General features: G+C 47.0%; 2 protein-coding genes across 2 annotated transcripts; one reads left to right on the forward strand and one right to left on the reverse strand.

Moving 5' to 3' along the window:
* Positions 1 to 201: 201 nt before the first annotated feature.
* DNAJB11 (DnaJ heat shock protein family (Hsp40) member B11) lies at positions 202 to 13,697 on the reverse strand. The gene is made up of 10 exons (XM_059822679.1): positions 13,630 to 13,697; positions 13,317 to 13,473; positions 9,632 to 9,729; positions 8,418 to 8,550; positions 7,326 to 7,468; positions 6,700 to 6,782; positions 6,034 to 6,091; positions 5,346 to 5,457; positions 4,776 to 4,935; positions 202 to 621 (listed from the first exon to the last, which is right to left on the reverse strand). Exons 1-10 carry the CDS (start codon positions 13,695 to 13,697, stop codon positions 557 to 559), a joined length of 1,077 nt encoding a protein of 358 aa, XP_059678662.1. The 3' UTR covers positions 202 to 556.
* Positions 13,698 to 14,242: 545 nt separating this feature from the next.
* Positions 14,243 to 23,034, forward strand: TBCCD1 (TBCC domain containing 1). Its single transcript, XM_059822775.1, has 7 exons — positions 14,243 to 14,590; positions 14,672 to 14,821; positions 16,590 to 16,956; positions 17,905 to 18,091; positions 18,242 to 18,739; positions 21,820 to 21,983; positions 22,585 to 23,034. The coding sequence occupies exons 1-6, from the start codon at positions 14,243 to 14,245 to the stop codon at positions 21,947 to 21,949; spliced, it is 1,680 nt and encodes a 559-aa protein (XP_059678758.1). The 3' UTR covers positions 21,950 to 21,983; positions 22,585 to 23,034.
* The last annotated feature ends 1,270 nt before the right edge of the window (positions 23,035 to 24,304 follow it).

Raw genomic sequence — 24,304 nt, forward strand, 5'->3', positions numbered from 1 at the left:
TTCCCAACCATATGTGGGGCCAAACGTAGCCCATAAAGGCTCTCCTGCCAGTCCACTCCCAACAGTACCTGTACTCCTGCCCCAGAAACACAGGCTCTGAAGCAATACCACACTCTGGACTAAGAGGAGAAGGGGAGGAAGGGCTGGGATTAAAAAAAAAAAACCAAACAAACTCAGAGACTGACACAAAGGACATAAAAAGCAGCAGAAGCTATGAAAATATGTTGAGATGGTCAAGAAAAGTCACATCAAAATATATTTAAAAACCAGAAATTCCAATCTGTGTGGAATTTAAAACTCCTTTCCCCACTTTTTTTTCCTGCTCAAGGAGTCTTTGTTGTTCCAGGACGTGGAACATGATAGGCAGCACCAGTTATGTCCTGAAAAGTGTAGTATTTCCCCCAACTCGTCTGAGCACTTCCACAATTTACAAAGAAAAAAAATTATATATACCTCAACAATTGCCCCACCCTCCCTCTTTTCCATTCTACAGTGGGGAGGAGAAAAGACTGCAAACAAATCTGACTTTTCATTTTAAGTCCAATTTTTCCACACATCAATATCCCTGCAATCCATTGTACACCTTCTGCACTGATCCTTGTTTTAACAGCTGTTTGAGACCTGCAAGAGAAAGGAAAGCGTTACTGCACAGCACAGGCAGGAGGAGGACTTCTGCATTTACACCACGGCATCAGCCTTTCAAGGCTGAGCCCACATATCTGAATAATGCGAACACTGGCACTCTAAGAGCATCGTTAAAGGAAAACAAAAAGGAAAAATCCCCCCAAACCCAGAGGTGGAACAGCTTTTTTCCTGCTCCTTCAGCATTCCTAAAAAGGAGAAATAGGACCAAGGTTAGTGATGCAGTACCAGTGCTTTCATGCACTCTCGGAACCACACAAGTAGATCCAGGGAGAAAGTCTCCTCTGCTACAAACTCACAGCCCAGAGCACCACCTCAAGATCCTCACAGCTCTATAAGGGATAAAGCTGACTCCCAGACCTGCTTTGCTATTGAAATTGAGAACAATTTTGTCATATTAATTAAAACTGCAACAACAAACAGCTTTCCTAGTATCTCCAGAGTCTAACTCATCAAGCTTGTCTTCCCAGGGTCCCTTTACAGCCCAAGAGAGTTCTGCTAGCAGCAAGCTCAGGAGGGCTACGTTTGAGTCCTTCTGGACTTGCCAGCTAGAGAAACCCACACGAGTGATTAGAAAACAGAGGTTTTCACACTGGTATGTGGTGCCTGGGGACACTACTGTCCACTAGAAGTAGTCCCTGAAGGCAAGCAAAGGAAACAAGATAAGTCTAGATGACTTTATAAATACCATCTTCCCCACCCCTGAAAGCCCATTCATAAAACATTTCAAAGAGCTGACTGCTCTGAGGTCCTGTCAGTATCAAATTCTCACCAGAGCAGGATAAGAGAAGAGTGAGTCAGCCCCTAAAACCATAATATCTCATCAACTGGGGTCAGCACGTTCTGGGAGACTGGCAGGTCTTCACTGCCACTTAAAGGGCAAGTCTGCACAAAACAGAGGAAGCAGACTGGCAAGAACGGATGTGTCACACTGATTATCTCTAGAAAAACAGAGGGGACTCCCTCTTTAGTCAGCCTGCTCACACACTGCCAGGACTCCCACTGCCCTGGCCATGGGGTCCCTAAGGGCATGGCAACACCTCTGCTCTGACCAGCACTAGAAACCATCAAGCCTGAGCAGGGGCTGTCAGGACCCAGAACAGAGAAGAAAACTCTCTGCACCATGGGTAACTTTCAAATAATAATACTAATAATAATAAAAAAAGCTAAACTGCTATAATTCTGCTGTTGGATGTCCCCAAAACAGCATCGGTCTTGCAACAAAGCACACCGGCAGCTGGCTTGCACTTCAACATAACAGAAGGCAGGATCACAGTCCTACCTCAGATCAGTTTGCTCTGCTGCTCCACCAAAGCCAGAATCATGGTTTCATACTGTACATGTTTGTACAACAGGTCAGACTAGGCTGCCTAGAAAAATACTGCAGTAGTTGTTAACTTTAAGTGAGGTACGTAGGCAGGGAGAGGGAGGCTCAGTAATTAAGTCAAGCAATTTACTTGTATAGAAAAAAACCCCCAAGTTTTCAGGCATGCAAGTCCTTTGTCAGGAAATCCAGCTAAAAGAGAGTATGTCTCCCTGCAAACCTTGCCCTGCTTGTCTACCCTTAAACCATTCTGGCTACAAATACTAGTGTCCTTTAAGACCAGCGATTCGACACATAAGGGTTACAGTAGCGTTGTTAAAATACTGGGAAACTGTCCTGGAAGTAATAACTGGAACCAAGATGGCTCTCTGCCAGGCAAGAACTATTCATGCCTCTTGCTTGCTGCCCAGAGAATCCTGGACTCTTTTCTACATTCAGAAACGTCCTCAACAGCAGGGCAAAGCGAGCCCCTGTACAGGAGCTCCCCAAGGGAGTGCAAGGCAAGTTTACTTCCCCTCCACAGCCAAAGAGGCTCAAAGCCACTTACTGGCTAATGGGTAAGAGGATGTGCCTCCTGGATGTGTAGTTCTCTGAAAGGAAGGACATAGCTGGAGAAAGGTGTGCTCCAGTAACCCTGAAAAAAGTGTGATTAGCACCATTCCTGTACCTCACTTGCAGTTAGCTGGCTCTAGGCAGCTGCCCGCTAGCCTGAAAGATACCCTCATTAGTGCACAGGATATTTCAAACACGTATCTGATGTTCAGTCAGGAATTCCAATCAGGAATCCTGATGTTTGGTGCTACTGCACCTCAGGCTTTTTTTACTAGAGCCAACTCTGAGATTTTTCTGACACTACCACCAGGTGACAGGTTACAACACAACCAGGGCACTTTGCTGCCTGCCGTTGCTCTCCGAGCACTCCGGAGTTAAAGCATGGGATCCAAAGCTCCAAAAAAGACAATAAACAAATGTCAGTAGAGACGGACAAGAGATATGTCAAAGAGAAAGTCACCTCTGATCAACAGGCAATAAATTCCCTGATGTCATACCGGCAGGAAAGAAAGCATATTATTTGTCTATTTGTTTAGATTGACCAGAGTGGTGCTCTTGGAGTCAGAGCATGTTCTCACTGCCCCAGGAGCTGTCCATATGGTTACGAGATAAGAAATTAGGACCACCGCCAACAATAAGAGAAAAGGGATGTTTTGAATTCTGAAGCCTACGGTCCTCCTTTGAATGTGTACACTGAACTGCTGCCACAGAACATGAATAGACCTACTCTGTCATAAAAACCTCCTTAAATCACTGGATGTTTGGAGATATTCTAGCACACAGAAATGCATCTGACTGCCTACCCAGTCACCTTCCCCTGGGAAGCGTGGAACTGGTATTAGGAGGGAGTGAAATACCCAAAGGCTCTGTGCCTGAACACACTCATGCCAGTAACATCACTTCTCTGTTCCCAGGATATCCATAAAGGCGTGCAAGCAATTTTGACAAACATGCAGCCTTCTGTCACTGCTCTTTGCCCAGGCTCTTCACAAACTGCCAAGAGCAACAGCTGGAAAAACCTCACGTCTGTTCAAGACGTGCTGTCACCTTACAAAGCTTAAGAAGGGCAGCAGAGCCTGGAATGAGGCTTCACAGTGGTGTGGTCACTGTGCACAACACACTTGTGACAAAGCAGGAAAGCAGAGGGGTCAAAACATAAAACAGGTTCACTCAAAGCACAGACCTCACAGCTCAAACGGCTGCAGAACAAGCCACAGAACAGCCAACCCTGGAGCTGCAGCTACCAACTGGGCTCCAAGTGGTAGCTAGCACGGCATTGTCAACACAGCAGTAAGTGCTGCAGGGCTGAGAAAAGCTCACCCAGGGCTTGGCCCCCCTCTACAAGCTTGAAGAGTCCAGGAAAGCTGCTAATTTGCCTCATTCTACCAGGACAGCTGTCAAAATCCACTAAAAGCACACCTTCAGAAGAAAGTATGATAGCCCTGACCAGCAGGAAGAAGTTCTGGGGATGGGAATTTTCTGAAGAGCTGCACTGGTACATGCCAGGAACTTCTTTGCCCGTAGCAGAGGATGGGGCCCTCGATACCTACTCTAATGCCTTGCGCAGAGCAGCAGAACCTACCGCAGAGGCTGCTGAAGCAAAGAGGAATTTCCAGCTAGGAATACAGTATCTAGCTTCCTGTCAATTTTAGGATTTCTACATCGTTCATCAAGTTCTCATCTGAGCACTGAAGCTGAGAAGCCGATCTCTCCTACGAAATAATCTGCACTGCACCCTTCTTCCTTATATGCCACAAAGCACTTAGGGTAGAAGGAGATGTACAGAAGAACAATCCTTCTCCTGATGCTGCCTCACACTCTTTACCCTTGACAGTAGAGGGATTTTTCACAAGTCTTGCCTCCAAGGAAGTGGAAGGAGGGGCTGGAAAACCATTTGCGATCCCGTTCCAGCAGAAGCAAAGCAGACAGAGGCTAAGCCCAGTAAAGTCTTTCAGTTCAGACGGCCAGCTACAAAACCAAACACCTGCAATCTTGCCAAGTGCTACATCCCAGTAGTGGCACATCCCAACCTAATCTGGTTCCTTATAACTGCAGCAGTCAAGCTTGCTTGCTTCAAAGGGAAATGGAAGTTAAGCACAAGGCATCGGCCAACTCTGTTACGTTGTACAAGAGGCACAGGGAAAGAAAAGCCCCTCCTGACCGCTATAGGCCACTGGTTCAGCTGTGCCAACTTCTTATCAGCTTTTGTGAGAGGTCTGTGCAGCCCACTGCTGGGACAGAGCTTTAAAACACGCACCTTCCCGCTGTTCATTTGTCAGTTGCTCTTTGGGGAACTCCACATCAAATGTTATTATTAGTGAGCCTTTGATATTATTGTTATCAAAATTTGGAAGACCTTCTCCTTTCTTCCACAGTTTGGCCCCGGGTTTTGTAATTTTATCCCGAGCAACATGAACCTAGAGACAAAAGAAATTTCAGAACGTTACCAGTGTTCTGTGTGTCTACCCCAATACTCCAATGCCCTTTCCAACCCACTGGAAAGCTTCAACTGGTATTGACTCCTTGCCAGAGTCAGTGATATTCAAGGGGTTCAGACAGTATTACTGTCAGGACACATGCCAAAACTAACACCACCCAAGAGAGCACATGCAGTTAACTGCTGTGACAACCTGGAACCTAGACTTATGCAGTGCACCCCTCCTACAGAGCCTGTTTTGGCTCTATGGGAAGTGGTCTGGGAGGCTGTAGCAGAAGGGATATGTGTACAACCAGCAGCTGCGCAGACCCCGAGCGAGCTACCCTCAGCACAGGAGAGCTGCAGTTAAATTTTGTTTACACACAGCAAGAAAACAAACCCTTGCCTCACCTTGTGCCCATCCAAGTGGGCAATATCCATTTCAAAGCCTGTAAGTGCCTCGACCAGCGAGATTGTCACGTTTGTATACAAGTCATCTCCTCTTCTTTCAAAGACTGGGTGCCTGTGGAAATAAAAAGCACTGGAACTTTTCTCCTTCCCCACAGGGGAAATAGGTCCTCTAGCTTCCTCCCCTCTGGTTTGTGAGTTTGGAGAATTCATAAATTGGAGAGGAAGTGAAGAATGAATGAAATTTAGCTTCATTTTCCTGTGTGAGGTATGAACTACCAACCAACCTTTCTATTTCTAGGGCAATGAGTGGTGAGGCGTGTCAAGAAGTTGTGACTCACGCCTCAATTTCCTTAGTACTGCATTTCCTTAAAATAGGGAGATAGTACATTTCTGGAAAAAGGATGTATTTCGTATTATTCACACAGGAGCTACTAATGCATGCCACAATTCAAGCCAAACGAAATAAAAGTGGAATTATCACAGCATCTGAACAGTGGTGAATCCAGCTATTCTAGCATCATCAGGGTTGAACACCCTGCACGGCCCTGAGTACCAGACCCCTGGCTGCACTAACTCTACGGAAGGGCAAGCTACATGCTAGCCAAGCAGGCAACATTGGCCAGAAATTTGCTTGCGAACTTCCTTTATAGTAACCAGAAAGAGTGGTTTAACTAGGCCAGTTACTTACTTAAGAACTTTTATTCGGAAGCGCAAATCACCTGGCTCCCCATCCACATGGGGTTCACCTGTGAAAAAGAAAGAAAAGCTCTTTTTAGAAGGAGCTAGTTAGTAACAACTGAAGAAACAAGCAGCATATTAAACACAATAGAGACTTGCAGCTCACATGTTAAAGGAAAAAACGAGCTAGTTGATCTTTACATGACTAAAACCCTGCTTATGCATATCTGTTATTAAAGAGCCTAGGACTTTCTGAGTGTTGCCTCAATGAGCTCATACCTCTCTGCTGTTCTTGAAAGATTTGCCCGCATGTTTATTATGTCCTTGTTGAAGGACTTCACCTCTCTGGGCAGAGGGGATTCCCTCACATGCTCAAGCCTGGATCAGATGCTCCTACTCAAAAGTTAACCGAAACATCAGATTTAGAGCGTTTTTTTCGTGTGTGTGCGCGCATGCGTCCCCAGTATCAGCAAAGGGAGTGGAACTCAGACTTAGCAAAGAGTATGCTCCTGGATTTCAGCAGCACACAGAGGATACAGCACTTAAAACCACATGTGCTGATCAGATACCCAAAGCAGCGCTTGGACAGTTTCACCGCCAGGAAGACCAGCCTTGTATCACAGAAAAGAAACAAGTCAATCAAAGCTGAGCAGCAGAGCAGTGCCCGTATACACACCTTCACCAATGAAGGGATACTCCATACCATCCCTCACGCCCGGTTCTATCTCCACTTCCAGTGTTCGCTCCTCATTCACAAGCCTGCAAAGGGGAAGAGCAAGCAAGCACTAAGTTTTCAACAGTAGGTGGTAGCACCTACTTATGTTACTGGGGTAATGAGAAGACCCCCACAAATTAACACATACTCTCTCCTTGCTCACATCTAAAACTGGAGGGCGAGCGCTGCCTCTCTTGTGTGCTGATACTCATCTAGTAGAGAGGCAAAGTTAAGCTCCTAAATGCACAGTCAGCATCTGGATGTGTGACTACACCACAGTATTCTATGTCCAGCTGTTCCCAGCTGGAAACTGTGGGCTTCCCCGACTTTGTTCACTCAGATTTAGTTGTAGAACTTCCACTGATTGTTCAAGGAATAAGAGGCTGAAAGAGCAAATTGGGGAGCTCTACATCTAATAGAGCTGACCATCTCTACTGTAAAAATAAAGACTGGCTCCTTGGAAATGAGAAACCTGTGTTAAGCTTTTCCAAATTCCCCAGGTCTTACTGGTAGTACAGGAATTTTCCTCCATCTAGTGGCAGGTTTTGAATAAACATCCATATGGCAGTAAAGCACATAAAACTCACTTGACATTTGGACATTCATCACAAACGACTTCTTGAGTCATCTGGAAACGTCCAGGACCCAACTGGGTGGTCCTCATCTCCTGCCGGCAATTGCATTTCCGTTTGCCAGGTGCCTGTCTTGCCACTGGCTTGTTCCTGACGACCTGTGTGAGAGAGGAAGAGGTTGACACCAGCACACGGGCCAGCACTCCTGGGTCTCCACAAGGGTCTGGATTTCTCAAACAGCCTGAATATAATTTGTTTTTGTGTGTTGCCTCCACAGTAGCTCCAAATAGCCTCAGCAAAACATTCTGACAAGTTTTCATCTTGCATCTTTTGCTGATCATGCATTAAAAACCAGAAAAACTCTCTCTGACACCACTATTACCATTTCCTTTCTTTTTCCTGTACAGCTTTCTAAATAGGAAAGGTAACACTAGGAGGAAACACCTCTCAATGGTTATGATAGCTTCCTTGTCCCACACAATGGGCAAAATTATTTGGAGTTCCCCATTTTCCCCATTTACCCAGACACTCACTACACAAACTCAATCACTGCAAATTCTAAACATGCAGAAGAGCAGGGATTGTCAGCACCAGAAATGTAGCTTGCTTAAAAATTAAAAGGCCACCATACATTTTCCAAGTATATAATCCAGAAATTTGCAGTGACATGTTTGGCCATATAAAGAGGCTATGAAAAATCCTCAACATGGTTTTGCAAGAATGGCAAAATCAATTTGAGGCTTATGAATGAGCCCTCAAATATCACTGAATTCTAGAGAGAGACCAGTTACGCCTTTTTCAACCGGGCTACTGCAATTAAAAGAGCCACAGCTAGTCACTGACAGTCAATAAATAAGCTATTATCACAAGAAACATCCCTTTATAGAGAAATTGCCAGATGGCAAAAATGAATAAATGCATTGTTTCTTCAGTTAACTACTAGCAAATAGCATCACAACATCTTCCATTGTCACTGCCAGATACTGAGAAAATGAACATCTATTTTAGTTCTATTCTTTAGGAGAAGATATAATTCTTGAGCAGCAGCCAGGCATCTCAAACCTGATAACACACCGGAGAGACCGACAGGCAAGCAGTCAGACTTACTTCTACGAAGTTTCCTGAATACACCTCCTCCAGCGTAACCTCCAGGTCCACGATGATGTCGCTTCCTCGGGGAATGTTCCTGTCTTGTTGGCGAGGGTTACCTCCAAACATGAATCCAAAGTCCCCAAAGAAGCTGGAGTAAAGCACATCAATTAGTTCAGGAAGGAATTCTGATCAAACGAGGCTTTGATGAAGAGAGCCACCCAAGGCAGCAGCAACGTGCTGCTTGGCAAACACTTCCAGGCCTGTAGAGAACAGCCTCCTCACAGTACAAAAGCACCATAGTAAATCTAGATACCTCTTTTCACTCCTTCAGGACACAAGCTAATGCCTTCAAACAAAGCAGTCACTTTGGAAGAGTTCCCTGTACTAAAGGAGAGAAACTTTGGAACAGGAGTTGAATGCGAACCCCTCAAAATCTGACCACTGCTTAAGGGAACTCCCCTCCATACTGCACTGCTGCTCAGCTACCGTCACCACAAGGTGCAAACTCTGAGTAGCGCTCCATCTCCGGCACTGCAAGTCAATGCTTAGCAGGTTGGTTTTCAGTAGTTTGAGGACAAGGGGGATGAGAAAAAACTTCCTCTGGTTCTCACCCAGAAGGATTACACGAGATGAGCAACTTCAGGAATTGTTTTAATAAATTTGTGCCTAGCAGAACCAAAGGGGCCTTAAACAAACAGAAAAATCAGGTTCTGCCTGAGCAATACGCAAGTGCCTTCAGATTTTAATGATCCAAATTCTACAGTTGCTCTGAAATGTAGTGTAAGTCACTACAGCGTTACTTTGCAAAAGGAAAAGTGACCCCTCCAAAGCACACACACAATCTATGACAACGGGTTAAAAATCAGTCACCTACCAGATAACACAAGGAAGTTCCTACATGTTTAATGCAGCTGCAGCACCTTACAAGTCACCCACCTTGGCGATGCAGCTTGCCAAGTGAGTAAGAGCTGCCCATGTGGGAAGACACCACTGGTTCCTACTCACTACTCTTGAAGCAAGGACTGATGCAAGACAGACAGCTGAAAACTGCACATGGGATATCCACTGTAAATGCGTTTCTTCAAATTCTCAACTGTCACTTCAGATCAGTACCTCCTGACTGGGTAAATGACCTTAACATAGAATTTGCCCATGTCGAACATGTGCATGAGCATCACAAAATTAGAGCATCTACTGTAGAATAGTCTAAAATGGCAAAATCTCCTTACTGTGAGAAGATGTCTCCATGGGAGCTCTGGTGCCCATCCTTCAATCCCTCCTCACCATACGCATCGTACTGCTTCCTCTTCTCCTCATCCGAGAGCACCTGGCAAAGGGATGCAAACAGACAAGACATTTACCCACAGCTGAGCTGAGTTACTTAAACAAGGCTCTGAGAGGAGTCTCACCCATACTCTTCACTGGGGGACAAGCAGCAATGCTTTACACTACAGAAGCACTAGCTAGAACTTGCTTGCTGCGCTGGACTAGAAAAGTTAAACATTTATCTATTAAACCCACAAGAAGTACGGTTAGTTTATGAAAATAGCAGAAGCAACACAGAAAATATAAACAACACTGAGTTTATCTTAAGGATTAAAAAAAGACTCAGAAAGAATAATTCAAATCAGTTCTTACAAAGCAGGACACCCTGGAAAAAAAATAAAATCACATCATACCACCTATTTCTCAGTTTGTTCTTCAAGCATGCATAACGTGTATTTCTCCAGCTACGTTTCATAACAATTAGCAAGGACGGCAAGTTTACCTACCAAGTTGAACCTCTCAAATACGGTAACTCCGCACCAGTTTGAATACTGGCCCTCATTCCTAAGGGCAGCAAAGTTAGAAGTAACTTCAATACTGAGGCAGAATAACACATCCCAACACACATGACTTTCAAGACTGTAAAGCTTCCATTTTAATTCCTAAGGATTGATCTTTGCTCTTTCCTCCCCTGGAGATCCAGAAGTTTCCGGTCACATTTAGTCTTCCTTCCCCTGTTGATCATATTTGGGAAGGTTAAAACTGCCAGGTTAGCTTTTGGAAGGCTAGAGAGGAGTGCAAACAGGTGGAGAAGCGACTAAACAGGTGGAGAAGCTGGCTAAACAATGAAAACCATCCTGAAATTTTAACCAATGATAAACACCAGCAACAGGGAAAAAAACCAACAGTGACTTTACTAGCTTTGTCTAGTAGGTAAGAGTTCAATTCTTCATTTGTCACTTCAGATTTTGCACTAAACACACATTTCCTAAAACTGGGACAAGCTTTCCATTCTGTGATCTGTTGGCGTCAGAACAAAATTCATCTGGTAGAGTACTGCACGGTACTGACGATACCACGAGCAATAAGAAAGGAATTACGAACACAAAATATTTGCCTTTCCATTCATTTTCCTTCTTTCTGCAGGCTGTTGGAGAACACAACTCCAAGAATGCAATTTCAAGTACCGTGAAGAGAGTTCTTGTTTGTTACAGGAGGTTGCCTTGAAAGCAAAGCAACTACAGTGGATAAGCTTAGAAAAAACCCCATGGAAACTCCACCTGCAAACCATCCTGAGACTAATGACTATACATAGAGGAGTCTCAGTTCCCTCACATGGGATCAGGCTCCTCTCTAACTGAAACAACTGTGTTCAGACCACACAGCTGCAGGGTGGAAATCACTTAGGCTGTTAAAATGAAGGAGACCAAGTAGTTTAATTAACCTACTTTCCCCACAATTTTTTTTTCTTTTTTTGAAGACTTTGCTATAGATAGTCAGCTAGCCAAACCCTGAGCAGTGGTACTACTAACAGAGGCTGTTGCTTTATGGCAAAAAGCATCCTGGTTTAGGTTATAAGGGAAACATAATTCTAGCTCCCTTTTGCCCAAAACAATAAAATCAACACACTGCATCTCGTAACTGGTTTAGCAGAAGGATTTGCAAGCTGTACTGGCTAAACAAAGAGACAAAGACCTTGCAGGACATCAAAATATTACTTCTTCCAAGTCTATCTTAAAAACCCATGTAGGTCAATACAGGATTTCAATATTCTGATGCATCTCTCTTCAGCAAGAAGCACGTGAATGAAGACTTTGAAGGGAGGTTTCCTAGTTTAATTTTCACCAGCACTCAGCGAGAGCACGTTGCATTATATTGTCTGTGTTAGCACTAGAACTCCACACTTCATGTTGAAGAACACTGCTGTGCTTCAACAAAACCCTAGTTAGGGGAAGGCAGACTCAGTCACTGCACATAAAAGTTAATATTCAGCTCCTCCAGCCACCACATCTCCTGCTAACTTGATTTTACAACCATTTTCTCCCCAATGTTTTTAGTAGAAAGAGTACTCTCAACTGTTACTATGGCAAAGACTTAAACAAACTGGCACTCAGGGAAGAGGTAGAGAAATACTTCCCATGCATAAAGTACTGTTGAACATGACAAGATCCCGACTCACAGAAATGACACCAAGCTCACAGCTTCAAAGTAAACCGCATGCACCGATCTTCAGATGCTGCAAGTGACAGGTAACAAATACTTTTTTCCACAAAAAAATTCTTTATGTTCACTGGTTTCCCTGTGATAGTTCAGCCAATCTATTTAAGAATAGATAAGTCTGAACGAAAAGGAGGTCCCAGCTCTGATACAAAAATAAAGTTAATGTCTTTTCTTTCTGACAGAAGAGGAATGCAGTCAAGCTGTTTCTTTCACTTCCTCATTCATTTTATATTTGCATATCTGAACAGCAGAGGAGCATCAGGGATGGAAGCAGGAGCCATGCTACAGCTGCGGGCTGAGCAGCACCACCAGACTGCAACAGGAATGCAAACCCTTTCCTGCTGAAGCTCTACTCCTCAAAGAGGACACAAGCCTCCCACCCAAACAGCCCACCAGTGCAGGCAAGCTCCAGGTGGAACCACGGCTACAAATTCCCGATGGTCAACACCATTTTCCTCGGGGGCCGTCTGCTCCACAGGGGATGGCAGGAGCAGATGGAAACCAACAGTGACAGAAGGGAGACAAAAAGGACAGAGAACGTGGAAGAAACAGATCCCATCACCCTGTCAAAATTACATGAACACGCATGTACGTGGTGGAGACAGTAGGCTTTGACTTAAAACATTTGGCTAATAAAATAATCTATATGCAATTTGTTTAATGCACTGTGCTATTAGTGTCAGCTATCATTTCTATGCTACTATATTATCATGGAAACAACAGGAATCCTCATCCATGTGTGACCTACAATTATTTTTCCCACCTTAACATCTTCTAAAAGGCAAGCCAACCACCTTTTCTCTGCTGTCAGCTCAGACTTACTCACAGCCAGGCCCTATACATACACACACTTGCTCTTGTGCCAATACTTACAGCCGACGCAACCCTATTTCTTCCTTAAAAGAACTATTAATAAATACCAACTGATTTTAACTTGCTGCCTTCACTTTCTCCTGGCTAAGTGAGATAAGGTCTTTTATCATCCTACAACAGGAGCTCTCTAAGCAATCTGGCAGCCTCTCTACCTTTGTTTTTTATTTCGTAGAGGGTCTGAAATTCAATATAGTGCTGGTGGAGGAAGAATTGCACCTGTGCCTTATAGAAGGGCCTTTACATTTCCTCAAAACCCTCCTTTCTCATTCCCCTGAATGTTACGGCTTCACGAAACTACTTGTTGGCCAAGCTCAGCTTCGTGCTCCCAGCATGATTTACCGTGAACCCTGTCCACCCTTCACAGCCTGGAGAGGGCTGGGAGGACTCGAGGCTCTCCAAGCTCCTTACACCAGGGTGCACAACTTCACCCCTCTCCCCTCCCCAGCAGCCACACCAGGCCTCGCTACACCCCACCCTACCCCACAGGTAGCGGTGCTGCTCAGCGGCACCCACAGATGGGTGCGGGGCAGGAGGGAACCCAACCCCCGGCCTCACCTCGTAGGCAGCCCCCAGGTCCTGGAACTTCTCCTGCGCCCGGGGATCGTCCGGGTTCCTGTCGGGATGGAGCTGCAGCGCCAGTTTCCGGTAGGCCTTCTTGATGTCCTTGATGGAGGCGCCGCGGGACACCCCCAGGATCTTGTAGAAGTCCCTCCTGCCGGGGAGGGGGGAGAAGAGAGAGAGGGAAAGGGAGCGAGGCCCCGTCAGCGCCGCGGCCGCCAAACCCGCGTGCGGGACGGGACGGGGACAGGCCCGGCGCTGAGGCGGGGGGGGCACGCACAGGCCCGGTGGCGCGACGGGGCGCACTTACCCGGCGGCGGCCTCCCCGCAGAGGCAGAGCAGCAGGAGACAGAGGCGGCCGAGCCAGCCGGGGGCCATGGCGCAGCGGCCGGGCCTGCCCGGGGGGGCGGCGGGGAGAGGAAGCGGCGCTCTCCGGGCGAGTCCGCAGCGCCGCAGCCGCCCGCCCCGGCCACCATTAGACGTGAAGCGGAGCCCGGCCGCCGGCCGCCAGCCAATGGGAGCGGGGCACAGCCCCGCGCGCCCTATGCCGCCGGCCTATCGGCTGCGCACACTTCACCACCGGCTCGACGCCGCCGCCCAATCGCCTGCCAGGTCGTCGGCTCTGAGCGCTCCAGTCCAATCACGGTTCAGGGCGTCACGCCGCGCCCTGCCCTATCGCCGCTTCAGGCCGCACGGAAGTATGGGATCTCCCCGAGGCAGCCAATCAAAGAGCGCGTCGTTTATTCCCGCCTCCGCACTGGCTTGAGCAGCCAATCAAAACCGAATTCTCGGGGAGGGGGCGGGCCTGCCCGGCCCAGGCGGAGTCCTCCACCGTGTGAGGGAAGGGCCATCTCGTTGGTCCGCGCAGCGGCCGCTCTGCGCGGCGCCTCGGCGGGCACCGGAAGCGGGGGGCGGCGGTCGTCATGGAGGCGGCAGCGGCCCCGGCCCCGGTCCGGCTGTGGGTGAAGACGGAGCCGTTTTTAGTGGGGGCCCTGCCCGTCCCGCCGCCCGCCCGCCTCGGTCCCCACTACCTGCGGAAGATGGCGGCCTACGCCCGGGCGCGGGCGGCCGAGGGCTGCTTCCCGCGGCTGTCGTGGCCCCGCTGGCGGCACATCGCCTGCGGGAAGCTGCAGCTGGACCGCGGCCTGGCCTGGCTCTACTTCGACCTCTTCTACAGCCTCCTCCGGCGGGACGCGCCGCGCCGCCTCGAGTGGGCCGAGGCCGAGGCGGCCTGCGCCAGTGCCGACGAGCTGGAGCGGGAGCGGAGCAAGGCAGGAGCCACATCCCGGGCCGGGCGGGCGTGGGGAGAGCCCAGCCCATCCTAACGCCTCTTTTTCTCCCCTCTTGGCTAGCTGTCGGTAGACACTCTGCAGTTCCTGTTGTTCCTGTACGTCCAGCAAGTGAACAAGGTCTCTCTGCGAAGGTCTCTGATCGGGGAGGAATGGCCCAGCCCCAGGACCAAGTCTCCCAGCCTGACTGGAAAATCCGCCAGCGAGAATAAGGTATTTGTGGCTGTAGGATTCTCCTTGCGCGGCTGTGTGGGAAACTGCAAAGTCCTGCCTTGAGGTGGGTTGAAAAGTGGCTGGTTTGTTCCTGGGAGGGTGTAACCCTGCTTGTGGTGAGGTCTAAGCTAGAGTCACAGTGGAGATGCTTCGCTCGATAGCACGTGAAATGAAGTTGTTATATTCTCTGTAGCTTTTCCAGCAAAAATCGTCCATGGGAATTTCCTAGAGTCTGAGAGCAACTGTGAAAGTTCTCTCAGAGTCTTGGCAATTCTCCTTTTAAGAAGCAACTGCGTCTTTGCTTTTTGTCTTAGTCAAACGGGAAGCTTCTCTTATGTGGGAGGCTGCTTTCCCATGATCCACTGTAGAGTATTAGGATCCCAGGATGTTCCCTAGCATTAAGTTATATTTCAGAGAGGGGAGTTGGTTGGTTGGCTGTAGGTCAACTGTGCGGAAACGCTAATGTTTCCTTTTAAAATACTATCAAGTATCTTGAAAGGAGAGAAGTGAGTTGGATGTATCATGTGCAGCTTGTGGGCAGCTCTGTATCTGAGAGTGAATTATAGATTGGCAACATCATTATAAAAGCCAGCTGCAAACTTCAGTGGATTTCTGTCACGATTATGATGTCGTGAGCTGTCTGAGCTGGTGAAATATAGCTTGGGACAAGCTGAAATAATTAAAAATAGGGACTGGGCAACTTTATACTGAAAGACTGAACAAATGAAAAAAGAAACAAGTGGAACTGACACAGGGCTGTCAGTTGGGTGGCCATGGAGCATCCAACGTTATTTAAAAGCTGATGTTTTCTTTTAACTGTAGCCATTACATAAAACTCTGGACAGGAAGGAGGTGTGTCTTGGCTGCCATTGTACCCCTCCCAGAGGTTTTGGTCCTGACGGGACTGGGGCTGTCTCCACTGGTGTTACTTTTCCCAGTGTGATCGGGTGAGATTCCCCCAGCTTCCGCAATGCCTGATGTGAACTGTGCCCCCTTTTGAAATGGTGTACGAGGCTTGGCTGGTGTGAGAGGGTCCCTGTCACAGGGCAGGGGTCTCCAGCCGCTGGACAAGATGCTCGCAGCTGCTCATTATACTCTTTTGGCTACAGCCCTCGGGGATGGTGAGGCCAAGGTGTAATCACAGCCGTGTGTTGCTTCTTCTGCAGTTCACAGGCCAGCAAAGGTTGTCATTATTAATGCCTGCCATAATTCCAGTCTTCCGCTTTTTTTTGGTATGCAGCCCTTCAGAATTTGAACTAACGATTCTTTCAGAGGTCATTTGGTTTATTGGTCCGCTCGCCTGTGAAGAAACGTCCCTCTGTTTTTTCCCCGCAGTGCCTCGGAAGGCGGCACTTAATCATATCTGAAGGTCTGGAACAGATGCAGCGATTTTCCAATAAAGCAGTTGCAAGACCTTGACTGTCAGTTATTGATTTGTTTCCTACCTTCAATTGCCAGCAGCAGCTGGCTGAATTTGTGTGGGAAGGATTGTAGGAGAGTCTGTTTCTGCTTTCTAGAGTGAAATATTTGGTACTTGGAGTTAGAATAAAATGGTGTTTTTGGGGGGAAGTTGCTGATGAGTTCAGTTTCCTTTCTGTTTTTTGGAAGAGCAGAGCAGCAGAAGCAGTGAGCAGGAGAGAGCACCGCGTTTGACTTGCTTTCCCTCTTTTAGAACAAGTGTGAGCAAGGATGCATTGTACATTGTCGGTGGAGCTTGTCAGCTCTGTGAGAACTCACCTTGTTCTTCTGTGTTTTTCTGCCCACCAAGAACTGGAACGATCAGGACCACCGTGCCTTCGTGCAGAGCCACCTCTCAGATATGCTGGAACTGCTGCTGGAGCCAGAGCAGCTCACTGCCTCCTCCCATTCCACCCACAGTAGCTCGGTGTCCTACGAAGCCGTCTGTGCCCTTAGCTTTCTTCTTGAAGGGACCGTGAACAAATCCAGGACGGTCCGTCCTCTGCATGAGCTTGCCCTCTGGCAGCCCTGTCAGGGGCAGAACGGCTACTCAAAGGTCTCCAAAGCCTTCTCTTTCGCCAAACTAGAGAACTGGCTGCGGTCTTGCCTGACGACAAACCCTTTTGGAATGACTGCCTGCCTCAAGTCCGGGAAGAAACTGGCGTGGGCACAGCAAGGTAGCTATAGGCCTTGCCTTTATTTTTAGAAATAACTTTTCAGTCTCGGCTTTTCTTGCTGACCGGGGATCTGGCAGTGGTGTGGGTGCTTGCCTGCTTTTTCTCCTGCTGTCAGTGGAGATGGGGAAAGTGACAGCTTAGAGGCGAGTCTGGGGGACTAGAGGGTGCTGTGTGACATCTGTGTGTATTTTTCCGGTCCTTGGATCACTTTTATGAACAAACATTAATGACTTTATTTTTAAAGACCCCTCTGAGTGAGGTCATTATCACTATCCTCATTATTCAAGTACAGCTGGACACAGAGAATAGATAAGTTGATGTGTTTGTGGCAAAGCTGAGAACTGATCTAGATCCCCCCTCGCCTGTGGGGGCATGGCAGTAGAGCCAAGGCACCCTCCACCTTAGGAGAAAAAAATTCGGATGAATGTTTTGTTTCCTGTGACTGCACAGTCGTAAGAGTGGCAGTGCGTTAGGCAGGACAGTGAGGTTGCTCAAGAATTGTACGGTTCCTGCTTTCAACATAAAACTAGTCCTAAGGATCTTCCTGCCAAGCTAAGTCTTGTGTTCAAGACTTCTGGAAATGGAGGTGCCAAGATCAGGGCTGTCTGTAGCTTGTGGGAGGCTTTGGCTGCCCCTGAATAATCTTAAAGTGGTTTTGATCTTTCATTGTGCCCTGACTTCTGGAGCTTCTGACTGCTACGTACTACCAGCCTGCCCAGTAGGCATCAGTGGATGGTGTGACTGATGCGTGAAGTGACGCAGTTTGATGGTACAGTCCCTGAAGTTTTGGGCTGATTATTTTCTTGAGGGATTGCTGAGTGATGTGGACAGTGAACCATCATGGCTGTGTCTCTGTGGGAATCAGGTATAGCCTTTTGGTGTCTTTTTATTTTGTTTTTGTTCTTTTTTTCTTTCGTTTTAAATGCATTGGTTAACTTTATTTTGCAGTTGAAGGAACAACCAGGAGAGCAAAGATTGCCTGCAATACTCGCGTGGTGCCTGAGGTGTTTCCCATGGTGATAATGAGCCAGGTGTACAAGCAGACGCTGGCCAAGAGCTCAGACACCCTGGTGGGGGCTCATGTAAGAATTCATCGCTGCAACGAGTCCTTCATTTATCTCCTCTCTCCTCTCCGGTGAGTTTTTGTTCTCCTGGGGCACAGCTAGATGTCTTTTCAGCGAGTTTGTTCAAGCGCTAAGTTCTTGTTAGCTGGACTAAACAGTGAAAAAGTCGTGGTTTTGCTTTTTTCTGCTCACTGTGTCCTCGTTTCCTTGTTCTTTTGCAGATCCGTGACCATTGAGAAGTGCCGGAATAGCACTTTTGTCCTTGGCCCTGTGCAGGCATCTGTTCATGTCCACAGCTGTGACAATGTCAGGGTCATTGTGGTTTGCCATCGTTTGTGCCTTTCTTCCACTGCTGGCTGTACTTTTTACATTCTCACGCCTACCCAGCCTCTCATCCTCTCAGGGAACCAAGCAGTCAGCTTTGCCCCTTTCCACACCCATTATCCGATGCTTGAAGACCACATGGCTCAGGTGGGCTTGGCCACTCTGCCAAACTACTGGGACAGCCCCATGCTGGTGTGCAAGGAGAGCAGCGACACGAGTGTCTTCCGCCTCATGCCACCCTCGGACTTCTACACCTTCGTTATTCCTTTTGAGATGGAAGGAGACACCACGGAGACGCCGGGTGGGCTTCCCCACGCGTATCAGAAGGCGCTGAGTCAGCGAGAGCAGAAGGTACAGATCTGGCAGAAAACTGTGAAGGAGGCAGGCCTGAACAAGTGAGTGCTGCATCCGAACAGGAATGTGTTCAGCTCACACGTACAAACAGAAGATTCATTTGATGTGGTTCAACAAAAATGCTTTAATAATGGGTTGGTTTGTGTGAGCCGTATCTTGCATGCTATTTCTAGAGTATTAGTAATTAGCAATCTTGGGATCCTGGCCTTTGCTATTAATATAGTGAGAAGAATAACGCTCACAATCGTAACTCTGAAGGAGGTGCTGTGTTGTGATTGCGTTTTCCTGGCTTGCGAGACTCAAGGAGAAGCATGCCTAGATACTGCTGAGGGCTGAGGTGAGGGATCCACCCTGGCAGTAAGAGTTTACAACTTACCTCACGCTGGGCGCTGTCTCTCTGCTGTCTCTGTTCTGCTTCCAGTGTCGCATGCTGCCGTGGGTGAGATCTGGGCGCGTACCCTGAACAACAGCTCGACTAATTATTGGCCTGCAGCTGATTGGTGTTCACTCTTAGCCCAACCTTTACATTGAGATTGAAGCTTTAAATTACTGTCCCATCTGTTGTTGAGGTGAGCTAAGAATATGCATGTGAACCATTCCAATAGATCACCTCATGGACAGTAGCTTTTAAAGTCCTCTTTATCAGATTGCATCGAAGCCTCTGCCCAGCTTTTACTGTGCTAGCTAGGTCTGTCCTAGCCCATCTCATGTATTGATGCATGTCTGTTTGCTTTCTCAGCACCTATTGCGGAGTTCTGAAAAAGTTCACCTTGCTTCGTTTGTCAACGTGCTTTCTTCTGCAGCCAGCCAGATCGGGCAAGGGTACAAATCTGCCAACTTCAGTTTAGCTGCTTTTATCTTTTTGTGAACCGTTTCGATGCAGCAACCTGAAAGACCTGGCTTCCTTTGCAAATACAGAATAGGAATAGAAATCCAGATATTCAATTGTAAAAGCTTGAAGAGATGAGAACAACTTTTGTTCCTAAGCTGCACTTGAGCTGTGTAGATTTTCTTTCTGTTCTGTGCTCAGTCGATGACTTGTAATGGGTGTGTAACTGGCTGCTGATAAGCAGTGATCTTGGAGGGGTTTGTCCTCTGGGGAACACAGAGTATGAAAACCTCCCCTTGGGTCAAACTGTCAATACTTCCCGTCATACCAAGCTGAGGAGTTCTAGTCCATTTGATCGTTCATTGTTTTGGAGGAGGTCCTTCTGCTTCCCTTGTTCCTTTCTGAAATCCAGGTGCCTCTGTGCTGAGTGTGGAGGAGCCTGCAGTTTGAAAGAGCTCTAGACTCTGAGAGGGATAGGATTCTGGGGCAGGGTTTTGCTGCAGGTGGAAGGTGGCTGAGCAGTAGTGACCCAGTAGTGGTGACAGAGATGAAAAAACCTTCAAAACTCTGAGCCCCGAGTCTTCAGGGGCAGCAGAGAAGAAAGTTATAACTTCAGCCCTTGTGCCAGAGTCATCCGTTGTGTCTATTAACCTCATCTGAGGTGCTTCTTCCCCCTCCAGCCATTGTGCTCCCACGGCTGCTGCTTCTCACCCCGGGGTTTTGTGAAGGTGTTTGGCTTGTCAAAATCCCGCTGTTAAAGAAATGTGAGGTAATACAGATGATGTGCTTAGATTTAACATCCTCTACAGCAGTCACAGGAGGCAAGAGCTCGGTACTGGAGTGGCTTATTTCATAAAAGGGGGAAAACTGTGCCAAGTTCAGAAGCTTGCTGAAAAGCAACTGGGCAGCCAACATTGTAAAATGTCTCCTGCAGGCAGGGAGACAACTAGGAAGCTTAGAGCAAACAGGATATCAGACTTATAGAAAGAAAAAAGCTGCCATGCTTGAACTGGGAGGTGAAAGAAACTGTTAGAAATAAGATGTCTTTCAAGAAGTTGAAGTTGTCTGAATGAGGAAAGTGGGGCAAAAGAAGAATGTAAATCCTGCCAGGCTGAAAGTAAAACCCCCGTAAGACAGGACCAGTAAGACAGCTTGAGGAACAACTTGCAAAAGCATAAAATCCTGTTTATTCATTTTCTGAGCATATCAGCCAAAGTCTTTCAGGGTCAGTAGCAGATCAAGGTATATAAAAAGCACTTGGAGGAGATAAAACCATAAGGGAAGAAAGAAGTGACTGCCTTTGTGTTCATGTTCACTGGGGCGGAGTTTAGGTTAGTTTCTGTCCTAGAACATTCTGGGGAATGTCTCAAATGGAACTGATAGTACAAAGAAGAGCCTTTAACTTGAATAAAGGGTCTGGGTATACTGAGCCTCTCTGAAACTGAGTGGCACAAAAATGAATGGGGCTGGTTTGCTGCTTTTCCCAGTACAGGATGGGATCAGCACATCAAATTGGGAATGCGTTCAAAGCAGAACCACATAAAATCTCCACAGGGTATTGAAAATGTTAATGTTTTACGTGGGTTCAGAAAGGAATTATGTAAGCTTGTAGAAAAAAAAAAAAGTCCAGCGGGAGCTACTCGACACCCCTGCCACATTTGGCTTAAGAAATTGTGAAGCTGATCTGATCCCAGATGACTGGGATGCTATTCTGGAGAAACACTGCTGTGAGTCTGCGCTGCTCTTGGACATCTGACCGGTGCCAGAGACAGAGAGCCTGAGCTAAGTGGTACACCCTGTTATTGCAGGTCTTACCAAAACCACCCCACAAGTTATTTAGCAGCAATGGGAATTATTTGAGGAGTGTTGCTTATATGCACATTTTTTTTCCTGATCTCCATCGTCTGTCTTTCAGATACTGTCAGAACAGAATTTTGTGTCTTCAGTGCTTGAACGCTGGTTACTAATCTTCTTTTTCTCCCTTTTCAGAGAGTTTTTAATCTGTGCTCTAAGAGTAAAGTGGAGGAAGCCCTGTGGACCAGGGTTGCTGTGCTAGTGGAGTGGGGAAGTTTGCACGATGAGTTCTGCTTTTGGGGTTCATTATTGTCATATTGTCATATTCACTTAGTAAAAACCTTCCCTTCCTGGGTACAGGCAGTTCATGAACCAAGCCCAGCTCTTAGCTGATATATATGGAGGCTTGTTTTGGTAGTGAAGGTGGGGTTGGAAGTATAATATTATAAATAGATGTGACCTTTACACATTTCCCTGCTGATCTTCTTTTGGTTTCAGGGATCAGAGGAAACAGTTCCAGATGCTGGTGGAAAACAAATTCTACGAATGGCTGGTTCAGACAGGGAACCGTCAGCAGCTGGATAGCCTGGTCCCTCCTGCAGTAGGCTCCAAGCAGGCAGCAGGATAGCATTGTGTTCCTGTACAGCAGAAGGAAAGGAAGGGTGAGTAGAGGGCCTTTTTCTCTTGATTCTTCTCTGTCTAGAAGAATTGCCCCACATTTGTACGCACAGCTTAGGCAGAGGTGGAAGAAGTAGGAGGCTGCTCAGTGGACATTCTCCCAAGAGCCTTGCATTTGGTTTTAGTTCTTATTTTGCAGTGAAAACCTCTTTTCAATTTGAATCTGTTCCCTGTGTACTCAGCACCTCCCTTGTTCTCTGGAGGTGTTCTGTTTGATTTGTCTGGGACATCTGTGTGTGTCCGTAAAGGCAGATAGGCATATTGTACATCATCTGATGTAAAAACGTATTTGAACAGCTGCTCTTTCCAAGAGGCTGTGCGTATTGATGTCTGTACTTACCTGTCTCACTTTTTGCTTAAGAGAATCGAGCAAGACTTCAAATAATTCTTACTTTGTAGCGTCTTTCCCTTCCCAAGTAGAAGTGGTTTAGGAGCCGGAGACAAGCCCTTATTGTGGTTTTCTGCCATTGCATGTTTCAAACCATTAGAAAGTTGATTTTTTTTTTTTTCCTTTTCTTTAGTCTTTGAGGTGCTTTTTCTTTGCTAGTGTTGGGAGTAAAATTTGCTCCTCTTATTTTGTTACAGAGTTCTGGGAACAGGCAGCGATATACTGAAAACAGTTCTCATTAGGACTTTGCGGCCATCCTGACTGAACACACTTGATGTGGACCTGACGCCCAGCCTGGGCATGGATCGGACTGTCTGTCTGCTTTAGGATTTCTAATCGCTGCTGCTTTCCCAGGAATATGCTGTAACTATTCTGTTGATAACTGGGAAAGAGCACATCACTAGAGAGTGATGAAGTATGCCTTGTTGCAGATCGTTTAGTGGGGAGGCTGTTATCATGGTTAGGGTCTGTGGTGTGCAAATATCCCGCAAAGGAGCCCTTCCCCTGCAGAGCTGGATGCAGGGCCCTGGCCATCACGTGCATCTTTATGGTACGAGCCAGCTGCACTGTTTTTTATAAATGTGAAAAAGAAATGTTTGATTTTTTTATGAATGAAATACGATGGATTTTTTTATATGAAGGTGGCACTTAAGCAATGTGATTTTATGGAATTAACTGTCTTATATGTTTGCATTGTTTTGACAAATGTCAATAAAACAGAGTTCTCGGATGATCCTGGCACATGTCCTCGGGAAAGGGTTTTAGCTGTACAGTGGGTGTCAGAGGGACACAGCATCTTTACTGCTTATAGAAATGTGCAGCTGAGAGAAAAGTACTGATTTGTTAGTAGCCATGGAGTTGAAGGTTTTGAAGGCTGCCCTAGTACAGCATTTTGATACAGACACTGTTTCCTACCTTTAATATTTCTTGTAAAGAGTATCAACTTCAATAAGTACCGTTCTCATGTGCTGGTGGAACCTGTCTTGGGGAGATGTGCTTGTAGCTGAGCACTTAAATTAGCTAGGCAAAATAGGCAAGGGCATTGCATGGATGACCAAACGCGGCAGCTGCGTGTGACCCGTGAAGAGCTATCCAAGCTGAGAGTGAGAGGAAGGCAGGGGCGTTTAGTCCTCTGGTGTACACGGCTGTTGTGTTGCCAGAATTTTTCTGAAGGTCTCTCTTGGCTCCTGGGGAGGCAGGTCATGCAATGCAAGGCGAGTTGGTTGTATTTAACCAACTTTTAAAGGAGGGGCGTTCAAAGTGATTGCAGTGGAGCTTTGAGATGTCCTAGTGAACCTGCTGAGTTACCTTTTGATAGGACCTGGATTGTGGTTGAACTCTGATCTTCATAAGACAGCATTTCAATTAAAAAAAAAATAATCTAAGTGGCCTCACAGCTTTCTAGCAGTAAGAGCTGTAAGCAACAGCATGAGGCAATTCAAGATACCTAAAATGGGAAGAGAACAAGATGCCGCTGAGCATGTCTGTCTCAGACTGTCATATCTGACCACATTTAGCAGAGCTGCGGCAGCATACATGGGGTGGCATGCAGAGCTGCTGTTGCGAGACTGCTTGTCTTGACAGATTTGCAATAGGGTCTGTGTGTTTCAGGCGCTGTTGTGCCGAATTCGTTTCCCTTTGTTTCACTAAGCCTTTGGGCTGGTGCAGTGAATAGCCGCAGAGGTGTTTTTTCATAATGCACTGGCGGGGGGGATGTGGGTGTACATAAGCCAGCAATTCTCACCCTCCCTGTTCAGGGGGCCAGAGGGTGGCTAAAACAAAGACTTGCTCAAACCGCAGACAGTGGTGTGAGAGTTTTGAGTTGAATTTGTGACACTGGCAGATTTTGTCAGAAATTTGGGCATTGTTCTTTACTATTTGACGTGTGAAATCACTCACTTCGGGGGTGTGCGGAGA

This window comes from Gavia stellata, chromosome 11, assembly GCF_030936135.1.
Source record: "Gavia stellata isolate bGavSte3 chromosome 11, bGavSte3.hap2, whole genome shotgun sequence".
NCBI lineage: Eukaryota > Metazoa > Chordata > Aves > Gaviiformes > Gaviidae > Gavia > Gavia stellata.